Source organism: Xiphophorus maculatus, chromosome 9 (assembly GCF_002775205.1).
Source record: "Xiphophorus maculatus strain JP 163 A chromosome 9, X_maculatus-5.0-male, whole genome shotgun sequence".
NCBI lineage: Eukaryota > Metazoa > Chordata > Actinopteri > Cyprinodontiformes > Poeciliidae > Xiphophorus > Xiphophorus maculatus.
The window spans coordinates 30,597,745-30,613,880 of record NC_036451.1 but is presented as its reverse complement, the minus strand read 5'-3'; the positions used below and the strand labels follow the sequence as shown (position 1 = coordinate 30,613,880).

The window sequence follows — 16,136 nt, the reverse complement described above, 5'->3', positions numbered from 1 at the left end:
AGATTTAGTGCAGAAGTTCTCATAGAATTACAACTTCATTCTGGTGATATTATGACTTTATTATGGTTTTATAGTTGGAATAAATAAAACATTTATAATATTAATAACCGTTGACCTGAATTCAAAATGTAAATAAATAGAAGCTGTGAAACAAGATGGCCGCCCTGACAGAATGATGGAAACCAAAGCCATGAATCGGTGGGAAAATGGTCAGTGTTTACTGGTGTAATGGTTTATTGGTTCCCCGGTAACCGACGGCGACTCACATCTCCGGCGATCCGACCAGCCAGGACCGGTCCCGGGTCTTGAGTCCGCTCAGGCTGTCGACGCGGTCACCTCCTTCCTCGCTGAGGCTGCGCTTGGTGGGCGGCGGCGTCCGCTTCTCCTCGTGGAGAGACAGACGCTCCATGCTGCTGTACACCTGCAGGGACAGCGTTGCCATGGAAACTGGGGTTGCCAGATCTGAACGATAGTTTCCAGCCCAAATCTCATGGTAATGAAGCCATTTACTTATTTATATATGTATAATCCTCACTTCATAACATTTTGTTTATTCTTTATTACACTCTGACCAGAACCAGAACCAGAACCAGATCCCACTGGGACCGCAGAGGACTGGACTCTTGGAACAGACCAGGACTTGTGTTTCCTGGTGTTTCCATTTGAATCATGAAGTTAAATTGGGTTTTTTACAGTAATACTACCCAGTGACACTTGACTAACCAAAGATCAGCGATCGATGATGTCAAGTTTGACAGATTTTCAACATTTCAAAATAAATTAATAAAAAGAGTCCAAGGACACGGAGATTTATGAAAATGTTTTTTTGTGTTTTCTGCCACAGAATGACGGTGAATGTTTCCTAAAAACCCAACAAACGTGAAAAGCAGCTCAAATTTTAAAACAGATTTTTCCATCCCAGTTTGGTGGAAACCCATCCAATCTGGCAACCCTGACGGATAACTGGGTAACCAGGTAACGGGTCAGTACCTTGCTGAAGCGCGGCGAGCAGGAGGAGAACTGCCGCAGCTCCACGTGTTCGTCGTCGTTGGTGTCTTCCTCCTCTGAATCCACGTGATGGTACCGGTCCGAACGAGCTAACGGGCAAACACACAGCATCAGTGAGCTCCACACAGAACCAGAACGGAACCGGGCCAGAAGAACTCAGGGACGTACTGTCGAAGTAGCTGGTGTCATCCTCAGACTCCAGCTGAGGGATGAACTCGGCTTTCTGCCTCAGTAGACCGTTCCAGTCCAGATCCGTGAAGAACGGGTTCTGCTTCACCTCGAAGGCTCCTCCTGACCCAGAACCAGGACCAGAACCAAGATCAGAAACAGAACCAGGACCAGGACCTGGCAAAACTAACTAGATTCCTACAAATGGTTGATTTCTTTGCTTCTCACAGTGAATCTCTATTAGAAGTGCTTTGACACCATCTAGTGGTCGGAGAGTGTAATGCGCCTACTGGTTTGAATTTTGCTGATGAACTCAATAATTGAAACTTTAAGCTACGTTGTGCAATAAAAACAGATTTAGAAGGATTAAAGTTTTCAACATGTAATATATTAAAATACACAAGATGGGAACAAAATTCTAAAAGTTATTTCTAATTTTGGGTTTGATGCTTTTTATCGACACTTGGCAATGAAGGAATGGAAGTGAGAAACGCCGGCATTAGGGAGCCGTTCTGCACAATAAAGCCGGTACCTGTCCCGAGCCTCTCCAGCGGATTCTGGTGGAGCAGCTTAGCGATCAGGTCCTGGGCGTCCTGAGGCAGCGCCTCGTCGCCCTCCGGCCACACGATCTCATCTGGGAGCAGAGCAAACAGGAAGTCAGTCAGAGGGAACCCTCCATCCTGAGCGTCCGGTTCTGGTTGCGGCTCACCGCTGATGACCTGGCCGAACAGCTCCTCCGGCGTGTCTCCGAAGAATGGCGCGCAGCCCACCAGGAACTCGTACAGGATCACGCCCATTGCCCACCAGTCCACCGGCTTGCCGTAGCCCTGCCGCAGAATGACCTCTGGGGCGATGTACTCCGGCGTGCCGCACACCTGCAGACAGGCCACGAAGAAGAAGAAAAACCATGTATACTCAGAACCCAACTGGACCAGAACTGAGCCTGATCCGGACCGGGCCTGGAGCGGTACCTGCTTGTCCAGGAACTCCCGGGTATCCTTCTCGATGTGGCCTTCGTACAGGTTGGTGGTCAGGCTCATCAGGCCGATCTTGGAGAGGCCGAAGTCTGTCAGCTTGATGTGTCCCAGAGACGTGATGAGAAGACTGAGGACGACAGAGACAGCACGAGCCTCAGCTGGACAGCTGGATCTGAAGGTTCTGGAAGGTTCTGAGAGTCTTCCGGGAGTCTTACTTGTCAGGTTTGAGGTCTCGGTGCACGATGCCGTAGTTGTGCAGATATTCCAGAGCCAGGACAGTCTCGGCAAAGTACATCCGCGCCATGTCGACAGGCAGAGCGCCGATGTTCTTCAGCAGCGTGGCGCAGTCTCCACCTGGACAGAACAAACCGCAGGCGGATAGTTAGCTTACCAACTAAATATTTACTTATCTAAATAGTTAGTTAGCTAAATATTTAGTTAGCAAGCTATCTATTTAGATGCAAATTAAACAGGTTGGTCTGAAGTAGCTCAACACTTAGTTAGCTTTGAGGTAAATATTTAGCTTTCTAGTTAAATATTTAATTTGAAAGCTCAAAATTTAGCTTCAAACTAAATATGTAGTGCTGAGCTAGCTAAATACTTTGTTCGGGCCGGTACCTGTGGGTCTTACTGAACCAGAACCTGCGGGTCTCTTACCCTCCACGTACTCCATGACCATGCAGAGGTGGCGCCGGGTTTCGAAGGAGCAGAACATGGAGACGACGAACGGGTTCTCGGCGAAGGTCAGGATGTCCCGCTCCACGAAGGCCTGCTGGATCTGGTTCCGCAGGATCAGGTTCTGCTTGTTGATTTTCTTCATGGCGAAGCGCTGCCGGGTCTCCCGGTGCCGCACCAGATACACGGCCCTGGACAGGCAGAACAGGCGAGAGTCAGATGGAACCGGACCCAGTTGGGCCCAGTCGGGCCCAGTCGGACCCAGTCGGCGGTGTCGTACCCGTACGCCCCGTTGCTGATCAGCTTGATGTTCTCGAAGTCTTCCTCTCGGGGCGTTTTAGGTTTGGTCTGCGGCGTGGCAGGGATGGCCGTGCTTTGGCTCTGAAACGGACCAGAGAGGCGTCAGAACCAGAACCCGACCCGGGAACTGGCCCAGTTCTGAGCGCTGACTCACGTCGACCGAGTCGTCGGTCTCGGGCGTCTCCGGGTTCCCGCTGTCGTAGCTGCTGAGCTGGGTCATTTCTGGAAGCAGAGACACAGCGACGACCTGAATGAGACCAGAGACTCTGGTTCTGATCTGGTTCTGATCACACCCAGGTTCTGAGGTTCTGGTTTACCCTCCAGCGGGTCGCGGGTCAGGCCCAGCTGGCTGATGATGTATCGCGGGATGTCGGACTTGATGCCCTGGCCTTCCTTGGCGTGACCCTCGGCCGCCTCCAGGAGGTGGTAGAACTCCTCAGGGTCAAACTCCTGCAGAGGAAGAGGAAGGTCAGGAGGAAGATTCTGAACAGAACGGGTCAGGTCCGGTCGGGTCCGGTTCCTACCAGGCACTCCAGCAGTCGGGCCGGCCGGGCGATGATGATCATCAACTTCTTCACCAGCTGGGTGACGAAGGTCACTTCCTCACTCTCTGAGCGCTCATGGGCCTGAAACGCACAGAACCGGGTCAGCAGGACCAGATCGGAGCCGAGGTCAGAGGTCAGATATCAAAAAAACATACGGATGGATAAAAATCAGAAACAGAGATAGATACTGTTCTGGTTCTGATCGACCCGGTCTGTTTGATGTTGTTTTGGCTAATGCGCTAACAGCAGAGCTAGTTTTAGCTTCAGCTAACTTTGAACACGTTTAGCGCACTTAGCTTGCCCTAAGCTAACCTTTCCAGATAAGTTTTGTAAATGCTTCTTTATCGCTAGCTTCTGCTTAACACCATGTTAATGTAGCGCGTTAGCTTTAGCACAGCTATTTAGTTAGCACTCCCATGCACTGACTGTTTCTGTATTTTATTGAAGCCGACATGTTTACAGATATTTTCCATCAGGCATTCTGCTGGGATGCCTTTATTTAAATATTTAGCTTGCAGTCTTAAAAATTATTTTTTAATTCATTTTCCATTTTAAACCCGACAGCAGATGAGTTAGTTGAGAAGTTAGTTTTTACTTTTTAGAGCTTTTATTCCAGAAATTCCCAGAATGCTTCAGGAGACGGCGGCTTTAGTTTACAGAAATGTAAATTAAACATGATCAGTTTTATTTTTAATCCCAGTTTGTGTTTTAGATTATTAATCTGATCCAATTAAATATCCAGATCTTATAAAAGAGTTTGGATCATTTAAATCATATTTTGTGTTTCTTCCTGCTTGATGCTGTGTTGACCTGGATGCAGGTCGCCATGGTAACCACCGCTGGGTCGGATGAAAGGCGAGGCGGCACCTGCCAGGTAGGCAATGAGGTCACGACCTGGTGAGGAAGAGGAGGAGAGATGAAGGCAGGGAGGAGATGATGCAGCTCTGTTTGGACGGAGACACTAAAGAAACAGGAAGCAGAAACTAAAGACACAGGAAGCAGAATCGCTAAAGCAGTCTGGAACCGTGCAAAAGTCTTGGGTCACTCCTTTCTTCTGTTTGGATCCAAACATCCAGATTTTTTTCTCCACGTTTCTTCAGGATTCCTGAAGTTTTTTCCTCTTTTTCTCCTCCAGTTTGTGGCTTATAACTTTTGCACAGAACAGCAGCAGCTGATCAGAACCGCAGGTCCAAAGCTGGAGCCAGCGCAGAACCAGAACCGCTGGACAAAACTCAGAACATGAACTCAAGTTCTGTGAAGCGAGCCTTCCTTCTCTTCATCTCCTCCTCTTCCTCCTGAGTCATGCTTCCAGGTTCAGCAGGATGAAGATCTCCCATCGGCCCACCAGTCCCGGTCCCGGTTCTGGTTCTGGTTCCAGGCCGTTCGGAGCAAAACGCAGCCTAACGCCAGAGAGCCGCTGAGGTCATCCAGACAGATGTTCTCTCCTCTTCCTCAGCTCTGCTAAAGCCTCAGAACGAACTTCACCCTCCTCTTCCTCGACAAGCCCGGACCTGACAGCCAATCACGGCCGGAGGAATCCCCTCAAGCCCCGCCCACGTTTACCGCCGGCCCCCCGCCGGGCGGGGAGGCCGTCCGTCAGCCGGCGGCAACCGGCGGGCCGTGAAATTAACTCCAGCAGTGTGTGTGTACCACTGAGCTAATAGAGACGTCTCCCCCTGGTTGCCATGGAAACACGCCCCCAGCTCAGAAACAGGAAAACGGTCCGGAGCGTCGGGATAAGAACCGGACTGCTGGTGACATCACGCCGCCACCGATGAAGATGATGAAGGTGACGGAGCGTTGCATCACGGTCTGAGCCGATCGAAGGGAAGACGGAGCAAAACCGGGTCGGTCCGACGGTTCTGGTAGATCCATTTAGGGGAAACGCCATAAATTTAAATATTCAATTAATTTTTAATTTCTATGCTTTTCTGAGGCGATAAAACAAGATGGAGTCACTTCTGCACTGATTCTATTTGATTTTTAATTCACTTCAAAGACGAAGAAACAAGAAATATTTATATTTTAATTCACTTTTTTCACAATAAACTGCAGCTTCACTTCACATTAAGCCTCCTAATAAAATCTGATTCATTTTCTTTAAAAACACTTTATTATTGATTTCTATTAGTTTTGCTGCAGAAATAAAAAAAAAATGATTAAATGAGAAAAAACTGATAAAAACTGCGTGTGGACTTTATTAATGAATGGAATTATGTTTATTTTATATTTTTTGGTTACTTTAACTGTGTTTTTTTACAGTAACGTCAGTTGGAATAATAAATCACTTTTTCTATTTGTTAAATTTACTCTGTTGTTTTAATAAACTTTAATACAATGTCTATTCTTAAATAAAGCAAATGTAATAATATTTGGTTATGATTAAACTCTAAAGCTAAAACCTGATTTTTATTATTTCTGTTTCTAATTTTGCACCAATCAGGAGTTTTAATCAGCTTCTTAGAGGCAAAAATAAAATAAATGTAAGCGTTAAAGCAGGCGCTGAATGTGTCTAAATGAATGTTATAACTGATTTAAATGTTCCGAACCGGTCCGAACCGGCCCAGACTCCAGACTCACGTCGTGCAGCAGCTTCTCCAGACTCTCCTGCAGCTCGTAGAAATATCTGGAGGTGATGAGGTCCTCTCTGCTTTTGTCCAGGCAGTCCCTGGACAGCTCGATCAGCTGGTGGAACACGAAGCTCAGGACCCCGTCGGCCAGCGGACGCACCTTCTCCGGCACCGCCGAGGCCAGCAGCTCGGCCAGACGCTCCTCCATCTGGGCCGTGGCCTGGGGGCGGAGTCACACAGAGGGGAGGGGCTTATAACGCCACATCATTCAACTAACATGAACTAGAGGATTATGAACGATGAGCATAAGATTTCTGTAAATCGGATCATTTTTGTGGTGGAAGAATTAAAGTTTTCCGGACCTTGGGGAAGCGCTCCTTGTAGACGTGGTTCATCATCATGATCTCGTGGTCGAAGGAAACCGGCGAGCGTCCCGGGCTGCAGACACACGAAACATCAACCAGATATGAAGGAATAAAATATCACTGAATTAACAAACAGTAACGAATGAACATTAATTTTATTTTGTATTTTTCTGAGACATCGATTGATCTTCTGATCTTTTCTTCTTCATGGGTTTAATCTGCAGCAGGAATTCTGTTATTACTGATAATCAATAATCATTTTTAATGATATTTAACATCAGCAGTCAGACCATTGCTGCTAATACCAGAGCTTAGCTAAGCTTCTAGCTTAGCGGTTTAGCGCTTCCTGCTAATTATTATTTTCAAATCACCTCCAAAGCTTTGATCTACTGGCTGTTTGTAAACATTCATGTGAATAAAGTTCAACATTTGAGTTGAAATTTTGGTTATTGTGAGAAGTTTATATTTGATCTTTTTTCACAATAATTTTATTCAAATCACAAAACGTAGCGGAACAAAATGAACCGGGGACAGTAGAAAACAAGATATAAAGAGTTTAAAACACGTAAATTATAATCTACAAGTTAATCTGGTATTGGACTGTTGGAGTAAATTAATATATAAATTAAGTTTAAGCTAGCACTTAGCATTAGCTTAAGCTAAATATCATGTTGGTGTGATGGGTGGGAAAGTTTGTTTTTTTAAACACAAAATGAGCAGAAAAATACAAGAAAATTAGATTTTACAAAAAATGACAAATTATTAATTTATTCTGGATTCATAATAATTACAGTTTTTTCTTTAAAAGGTTAAAAATCTGCAAATTATCAATAAAATAATAAAATATCTGCATATAAATAAAAGTAAATGGCTAAAAAAATCAAAATTTAAGAAAAAAACACTGAGTGACTGAGATCCAGGATCTGAGTCATCCACCCACACACACACACACACACACCCACACACACACACACACACACACACATACACACATACACACACACACATACACACATACACACACACAGACAGACAGAGATCATGTGACCATGTGAGCGATGAGGTAATGCCTGAAGTAATTTATCAGCAGCTCAGACTACAATTACCTGCTTAATGAGAAGGTGACAGAAAACGTCATGCAGTTTGTCATCTCACACACACACACACACACACACACACACACACACACACACACAGACACACACACCTGGGGGTTTGTTTACGTCACCTCGTCTCCAGACTGAACTTTTTCTTTCAGTAAAAACTGGATTTTATTTAATTCATGAAACGTTTCAAGGAGCTAAAAATAAACAAAACAAATAAATTTAGAAAAGAGAAAATCTGGTGGTAAAATAATTAGTAACAAAAAGTAGAAATAAAAAACTTAATACACGGTATGTTTAAATATATTTAAGATTAACACAATCAAAATAAGATTAGATCAAAGAATGACAAAAAAATATATAAAATATGATAAATACAATTTAATGCAATTTATAAAAAGAATATATATATATATATATATAACTGGGTTCAAATAAATAGGAGGGAGATAATAAAATAAAGTGTACACAATAATTTACTTGGCAATAAATTGAACTGACATTTAACTTTACTGTATATTATTATTATTACTGTTAAAAATTATAAGATATAAAATTAATAATTGTTAGAAATTATATGAAATTACATACATTAAATAATTATTATATAAATAGAATTAAGACATTTTAATTATTATTTATTGTAATAATTATAAAAATATATATTACTAATATTTTAAGTAACTATAAAAATTCATAATACCTTATAACTTAATAAAAAAAGAATAATAGGAAAAATGAAATAAATTCAGACGGAAAAAATAAATTATTAGTTTGAAATAATCACATTACTTGTTAATATCAGATGATGATAAATATGATTCTGCCTGTATTTAAAAGGCCGCCGCCATCAGGAGGATTAATCAAACCCAGAGCGCCGGATGGACTATGAAAATAAAACTAAAGTCAATCTGTGGTTTACAGGCCATCAGCTCAGACACAGGAGGGTTAGAGGTTCTTGCAGAACCGCTCCGGAACGGCCCGGTTCCCCCCGCCCCTGGCTACGGCCCTGCAGAGAAACCGACCAATCAGGAGAGAGCGTGGGAACATAAACGGATTAAAATTTAGAGCTATAACAGCTAAATTAGTTAAATTATCTATCAGCTGCAGCTCTTCATCATCGCCTCTTCCTCAGTCCAATCATCATCATCAGGTCGGCTGATGAAGAGGAGGAGGTGATGAAGAGGCAGACAGCAGCGACCAGACATTGTGGTCAGTAATGTCTGATCGGTCAGTGGGGGCGGCGCCTCCTGGTGGACAGCTGAGAGTCAGGAGAGAAAACTTGAACTGGACCGTTTTCTAATTTTTACTGGATAATAAGAAACCAGTAAACAGACTTTACATCGTAATGATCCGGACAAAATACAAAAACTGAAAAATAAAAGAATTTAAAGTTTGAAAACAAGGAAATTACACTTTAACTTTTAAATTAGAAATAATTTAACTTCAGAGAGAAGCGAGTCAGATCACTGAACCAGCAGATCACCGGTTTAAGCTCCGCCCAGAAAATTTCATCAAAGTGGGCGGAGCAAGAGACACAGGGGGCGTGGGGGGAGGAGGGGGGCACGGTTACTTAGCAACAATGTCCTAACATTTAGCAACTTTTCAGATCCTTTAGAGACTTTTGGTCACAACAGCAACCAGCAACTACTCCAACAACCTTAATGTGGTTAGCAACAAATCCAACAACTTTAAGAAAAAACATTGACCAGCCATCGATGTAGCAACATTTTGTTTCCAAAACGGGACTAGCTACAAGTGTAGCCACCTTTAACCCCTCCCCCCCGTGGCGGCGGCGGTACCTGAGGCTGCGGGAGCGCGGCCTCATGGCGGGCGAGCGGCGGCCCTCCTCGTCGGTGACGCTCTCAGAGCTGAAGTGTTTGGTGAGGAAGTGCAGCTCGTCCGGCGTGGGCTGGAAGGGCAGCTGGTGGAGCTTCTCCTGAGATGAACAGGAGGACTGTGAGAGGAGGAGCACAGAGGGAGCACAGATTACAACCAGCAGCTACAGGTGGGGGCGGGGCGGGGCAGGGAGGCTGCGTTTCAGGGCTATAAACCACAGAAGAAGAAGGAGGAAGAGGCAGGGATGAACTCCAGCTAAGATACACGACAAACGACAACAGGAATAAACAGAAACTCTGAAGCTGCTTCACAGAAACCAGTTCAAACTGGGATGAAACCAGTTAACCAAACTGAAACCAGGACAGAGAGAAAAACCAGATTAAAGAATTAAACCCAAAATACATCCGGAGAAAATTAGTTTGCAAAAAGAACCAAATCCAGAAAAAATCCAGATTAAAACCAGATGATGAAACCAGAACAGGAGGAAGTCCAACGGATCGGTTCTGCAGACGGTGCTGGGACAACAGCAGGAGGGAGACGCAGGGTGTACTTTCCTTCCTGCCTGCGGGGTGTACTTTCTTTCTTTCCCCTGCTGGGTGTACTTTCTTTCCTGCCTGCAGGGTGTACTTTCTTTCTTTCCCCTGCAGGGTGTACTTTCTTTCTTTCCCCTGCAGGGTGTACTTTCTTTCCTGCCTGCGGGGTGTACTTTCTTTCCTGCCTGCGGGGTGTACTTTCTTTCCTGCCTGCGGGGCGGCGGACTCACGGAGACGGTGGAGCTCGGCGTGTTGGTTCCGTATCCGGAGGACGGCAGCGAGGCCAGAGACCAGCGGCGGCCATCGGTCCTGCAGAAAACACATCGACCAATCAGAACCTCAGAATTTAAACGACCAATCAGAACAGAGAGAGATGTAGCATGAACATCTGGACTGATGAAGATGAAGAGCCAGATGTTCTTCATCTGGCTGAATCCGTCACCAGCAAAGTTTCCCTTCGATAAAAGATCTTTGAACAAATAAATGAAATTAAGCCAATAAGTTTGTCTACGAGACAAATCATTAGAAATCATGATGTAAACAGATTAGTTCATAATCCAGCCAATCAGAGGAGAAGTCTGTGTCTGATTCAGGCATTGGAGCAACAAGCTCCGCCCACTGGGCTTCTGACCACTTCCTGTCTGTGGCGTTTCCAGCAGCAATAACATCCGGCTGCTGGTCACTAATGGAAAATAAGTTTCCTTTGTTTTGTGAAATAAATATGATTTGATCCGTCTGAAAACCTAAAACATAAAGGTTTTACGGAAAATGTGCTTTATTTGAAACTGGTGAAAAGTTTAAATTTGTGTAATTTTACGGCCACTGGAGACGCAGCAGGTGAGCAGAGCTTAGAGAGTAACGAGGTTGGATGCAGACAGAGAGGAAAGGTGAGTCAGTTACCTGTCGGCTCTGTGTCCGTGGCTGTGAGGGAAATAAAACATTTTTACTTCATGATTCACCACAGCTGGAGGATCCCGCATCAGGCCTCATCCTGATCCAGGATCAAACAAATGTTTCCCTGATTAAATCAACAATAAAATATTAATAAAAGTCCTTGAAGTGCTGCGTGCGATGCGCAGCTCCGCCACCGGGCGGCGCTGTTGTCCCAGCGCCCAGCAGCAGAGGTCAGCAGCGGGACAGAAATGGATTTCCATTTTAAATCAGCGTCAGCTCGTTGCCTCTGCTGCAGCCAGAAATGTTTGATGGGTTGTCATGGAAATACCCGGGGGCGATTTAGATCAGGAAATGAGGCGTTTCCATGGAAACACTGTCATTTCTTTTTAATGGGGAAAGTTGATATTAACTTTTGAGATTCGGAAGCTGTCAGCAGACTGGAGGAGAGCTGAGAGATAAGAGTTATTAATCCCAGACAGAGTGATGCCTCCCGGCGATCGTCTGCATCTTTGGCTGCAGATTTAAACTGCAGCATCAAGGGCAGCCATCTTTAAAAATACAGCCAAATATGACAGAAATAATCTGGGTTATTTAGCCTTCTATACAACAAACAGAATGGGGGTCAAAATGATATTTCACCATTTTATTTATTCATTTATAAATGTTAGTTTTAAACTAAATATTTAGTTAATTTCTAGCTCTCAGCAAGCTAAATATTTAGTTAACTCAGAGCTAGGACAGAGCAGATAGATATTTAGTTGGCAGGCTAAACAGTTAGCTTGCTAGCTTAATATTTAGTTTGAAGATTTAATATGAAGCTAAATATGTGGTTAGCGAGCTAAATAAATAGTTAAACTACTGTAGATACTTAGTTTTCTAACTAAATATTAAGTATGGAGCTAAATGTGTAGTTAGCGAGCTTGCTAAATAATATTTGGTTTGAAGCTCAAGATTTAGCTTGCTACCTAAAGATTTTTTCAAACTAACATTTATAAAAACAATGATTAACAGTGGAAATATTATTTTATGAAGTGAAATTGCATTTCTTCCTCTCATGACAGACTAAACTGCAGATTTCAGACTGATTTCCATGCAGCAGAGAGCCGAAGCAGGTCACTGCGGTTTAACGCCCAGCAGCTCTGAAGCGTTTCTGTTCAGGTGAAGGAAGATCTCACCTGCGCGCCGGAACGAAGGAGAAATGCCCTGCTGTGTTGGGGGAAAAGTTGCGAGGGCTGTCCAGTGGGCTGGTGCCTGCAAGACACAGAAAAGGGCAAAAAACCAAATCTGTCGATTTTATCTCCAACAAAGCTGCTGCTGCTGCTTCAGGCCAACATTATCCATCTCACCAGTTTCTCCTGAAACTTGTTTCAGAACAAAGTTTATCCATCCAGTAACATTTTTAATGAATTAATAGATTTAAAATGATGACAAAATAAAGAACAAAAATGAGTTTCCTTTCTTCTCCATATCAACACATCCAGACTGACAGCAGCTTTAATGTAAAATAATCATAATATCTGGGTATGTTTAGTATTGTTTCATACAGTATTTAGCTAAAAATATGCAAAAATAGATTGTATTTGGAAAATATTTTACTTTAAAATCTGTGAAAAATCCAGATTCCTCTTTAAGAAAACTGTAAACTAGGATTGAAGACATGTTTTAGTTTTAAATGTACAGTTTCTTCAGATTTACCTGAATTATGTGCATTTAATTACTGACTTTAAAAACCTTTTGCATGTCAAAATGTTTATTGTTCACAAAACGTTTGTAAAAAGGCAGAACACAGAATCTGGTTCTGTTGGGTTTTATCCAACAATGGTGGGTCCTGAGCCTTAAAGCGGCAGCTTGAATGTTGTAGATTATTACTGATATCAGCAACACAGTGACCCGCGGTGACCTGCAGTGACCCGCTGTGACCCACAGTGACCTGTTGTGACCCGCAGTGACCCACAGTGACCTGTTGTGACCCGCAGTGACCTGTTGTGACCCGCGGTGACCTGTTGTGACCCGCAGTGACCTGCAGTGACCCGCAGTGACCCACAGTGACCTGTTGTGACCCACAGTGACCTGTTGTGACCCGCGGTGACCTGTTGTGACCCGCAGTGACCCACAGTGACCCACAGTGACCCACAGTGACCTCCAGTGACCTCACGCAGCCCCCCGTAACACAAACTGGCAGACTGGCTTCATTAGCAGCAGAAATATAAACATCATCCTGTGAAACAGCCTCTATATGAGCATGGCAGGTAACCATGGAAACATACAGAAGCTGTTTTACATTTTTAGTCTGTTGTGTTAGAAAGTGAAGAGACAGTGACCTACTTTAGCAGAACCTCAGAACTATTCCTGCAAACGAGACGCATGCTAATGCGAGAGGCTGAGATAAGAAAACACAGAAATAACCGGAGAAACGCTGCGACTGACAGGAGGAGCTGCTGTCAGGAAGACGAGAGGCAGAGCAGCCGCCAGAGGCCTGCAGAGACGCCCGTCATCATCTGACCTTTTCCCAGGAACGGCCTGCTGGAAACCAGTAGGAGAGCAGGAGGCTTACTGGCATAGCAGCAGAGAAACCCAGTGAAGGCAGAAAACAATCCTGGATTATTGGCTTCATTTACCAGAACCATGAAAACCAAACGGCTTTAACCAGCTCATACCAACCCATCAGAAAAATATTAAAGATTATTCTACTAGAAAATAAAAATCATGATCAAACCGAGCGGCTCTAGCTGCTTGGAAACTGGTTTAAGAGTCGAAGACAAAACAATCACAGTAATAGTGATTACTGTTATTAGCCGTTAAGGTCACCAGGGTGGATAAGGTCAGTAGACAAATTAAGATCACTATCAGGGCCACGGATGTTAACTGGTTGACAAATTACTATTTAACTACCGCAGTAGTAATTTGTCGACTAGTTGTCCAGTAGGGCTGTTGAGGTCATCTGCAGGAGAACTAAGGTCAATCAAAGAGCCATTAAGGTCACTAATCAGACATGAACGTCCCTCCATGTCCAGTTGACAGGTTGGTGACCAACAGTGAGTCACTCATAAGGCCATCAGGGTCAGCACCAGGAACCCTAAGGACAACAGTAGGGCCACTAAGGTCACCTCAACACTAAGGTCACATCAACACTAAGGTCAAAGGTCACATCAACACTAAGGTCACCTCAACAGCCTCATTATTCCTACTGAATAGGATCGCCACGTCCTGGATGAGTCTGGGTTCAGGGCAGATGTTCGAAGCAGCTGCTCTCAGGATGTTTGCTTCCCTCAGCAAGGACACATGACAGCGTTACCACGGCAACGCAGCATCAGAGGATGCAGGAGGGGAAGGTGGAGAATATCACAGCTGCTTCCTGTTAATGTTGAAAGAAACTGAAAATAGAACCTAATCTATTCTGGGTCCAACTGATCTTCATCTCCTCAGAACCAGAGTCTTCCTCCCTGCTGCTTTACCAACCGGCACAGATCAAGGACCCAGCAAACATTTAGTCTGACGGAGGTTTCTCTTTACCGTCCAGCAGGTGGCGCATTACTCAACAATCATGTTTTCCTTTGTCTTCCTAAATGTTAATATTTTAACTTTTCAATCAGAAAAACAACTATTACCATAGTAAAGCTGTTAGTTAAAGGTTTCTTGAAAGAAGTGATCCAGAGTGATGATAAAAAAGCACTCTGCCCCCTGCTGGTCGGAGGCGGTGCAGGTCTTACCTGTGTGTCCATGCAGGGGGGAGTGCGGCCGAGGAAGAGTCGGGGAAGTGCTGGACGTCACGATCAGACTCTTCCTGTTGCTGGCCCGGCAGCTGTGGACACAAACACACAGTTTCAGGTTAGCAGCAGGTCAGCAGGTGAGTGGCTCCGCCTCCCACCTGCAGGAACGGTTGCAACGAGCCAATCAGACTTCCAAATTTCTCCTGACTGATTCCCAGTCGCCATTCCAGCTCAGAGAAAAACATCAACGCCGGTTCTGGCGATTCGATTGGCTGCAGCAGCTGCTAAACGCCCCGGCGTCGCCATGGTGACGGCCGCAGCACCAGCAGGTCAGAGTTACTGATGGAAACATTACAGACCCGGCAGATCGTTCTCAGAGACGGGAACGCCTGATCCGCACCGCGGCTACGGAAACCCAGACAGGACAATTACTGCTGTTAGAGGAGAGACGTTTATTAAGCCGTCAGGACGGCGCACCGCTTCCACAGCAGAAAAATAAAAATTATTCTGGAACGTTTCAGGTAAACTCATTTATTTTAACTGGCTTTTTCAAAATTCCTGAGAAACTTTTTACAAGAAATAAAAGATAATAAAATAAAATTTATTTTATTTTACTGAGAATAGAAATAAAACGGATTCAAACCCAGACCCGGCTGGAGGTTCTGGTGGAACCGGCAGCAGTCAGAACCTGAACCCGGGCTGGAGGTTCTGGTGGAACCGGCAGCAGTCAGAGCACACACGGTGTGTGAGACCCGGTAACTGTCCCGTCTGAACGCTGTAGTCAGGAAGAACTGCCTCCATGTCGGCGATTAGAAACACTTCAACGCCTCCAGAACCAGAACCAGCTGGACTCTGTTCCTGCTCCAATACAGCTCAAATATTTGGTGATACATGGGCCGCTGTTACAGTCAGGAATGAACAAAGATTTTACAGAAACAAACATTTTCCTCATTTTATCCATTTAATTAAAAATGTTGCAGATAAATATTTTATCAACAGGCTTTATACTAAGATCCAAACTAAATGTTTAGTGAGAGAACTAAATATTTAACTAACAGTAATTAAATTAGTAAATGAGCTAAACATAAACTTCCAAACTAAATATTTAGAAACTGACATTTATAACTGAATAAATAACATAGTAACTTTGAAAAATAAACTCATTTTTTCTCCAACTATCTAAATAACCCAAATTATTGGTATTAATTTTTTATCTTTCCAAACAGCTTCTCAGAGAAAAAAAATCAAGTTTTTTTATTCAAATGAATTAATTTGAGCCAAACTTTAACTGAGAAGGTTTGTATTTCAAAGCAGGCCCACAGCATGATGCTGCCACCACCAGTATTGAAACAAAATGGCCTCCTAAAGCAGCGATGTTTCTGGTGACAAGTAATGCCTGGTGGCCCACCGGTCAGTCTGACCGGGAGCAGCAGAATCAGAACCGACCCG

The 16,136-nt window shown here is 44.2% G+C and overlaps 1 protein-coding gene across 18 annotated transcripts in view; it reads right to left on the bottom strand.

The window, feature by feature from the left end:
• Positions 1-16,136, bottom strand: part of mast2 (microtubule associated serine/threonine kinase 2) — a 66,011-nt gene that overhangs the window by 9,712 nt on the left and 40,163 nt on the right. For 13 of the 18 annotated variants that reach the window (XM_023338936.1, XM_023338935.1, XM_023338933.1 and 10 more), the window contains 19 exons: positions 14,688-14,779; positions 12,153-12,228; positions 10,984-11,004; positions 10,314-10,392; positions 9,514-9,668; positions 6,606-6,681; positions 6,254-6,463; positions 3,653-3,754; positions 3,446-3,578; positions 3,283-3,350; positions 3,109-3,209; positions 2,811-3,019; positions 2,369-2,507; positions 2,148-2,280; positions 1,886-2,051; positions 1,709-1,810; positions 1,177-1,299; positions 991-1,097; positions 267-421 (listed from right to left, as the gene is read on the bottom strand). In XM_023338936.1, the coding sequence (XP_023194704.1) occupies positions 267-421; positions 991-1,097; positions 1,177-1,299; positions 1,709-1,810; positions 1,886-2,051; positions 2,148-2,280; positions 2,369-2,507; positions 2,811-3,019; positions 3,109-3,209; positions 3,283-3,350; positions 3,446-3,578; positions 3,653-3,754; positions 6,254-6,463; positions 6,606-6,681; positions 9,514-9,668; positions 10,314-10,392; positions 10,984-11,004; positions 12,153-12,228; positions 14,688-14,779 (2,247 nt within the window). The remainder of the gene's footprint in view (positions 1-266; positions 422-990; positions 1,098-1,176; positions 1,300-1,708; positions 1,811-1,885; positions 2,052-2,147; positions 2,281-2,368; positions 2,508-2,810; positions 3,020-3,108; positions 3,210-3,282; positions 3,351-3,445; positions 3,579-3,652; positions 3,755-6,253; positions 6,464-6,605; positions 6,682-9,513; positions 9,669-10,313; positions 10,393-10,983; positions 11,005-12,152; positions 12,229-14,687; positions 14,780-16,136) is intronic. The other 5 variants (XM_023338939.1, XM_023338942.1, XM_023338952.1 and 2 more) reach the window with 2 other exon arrangements.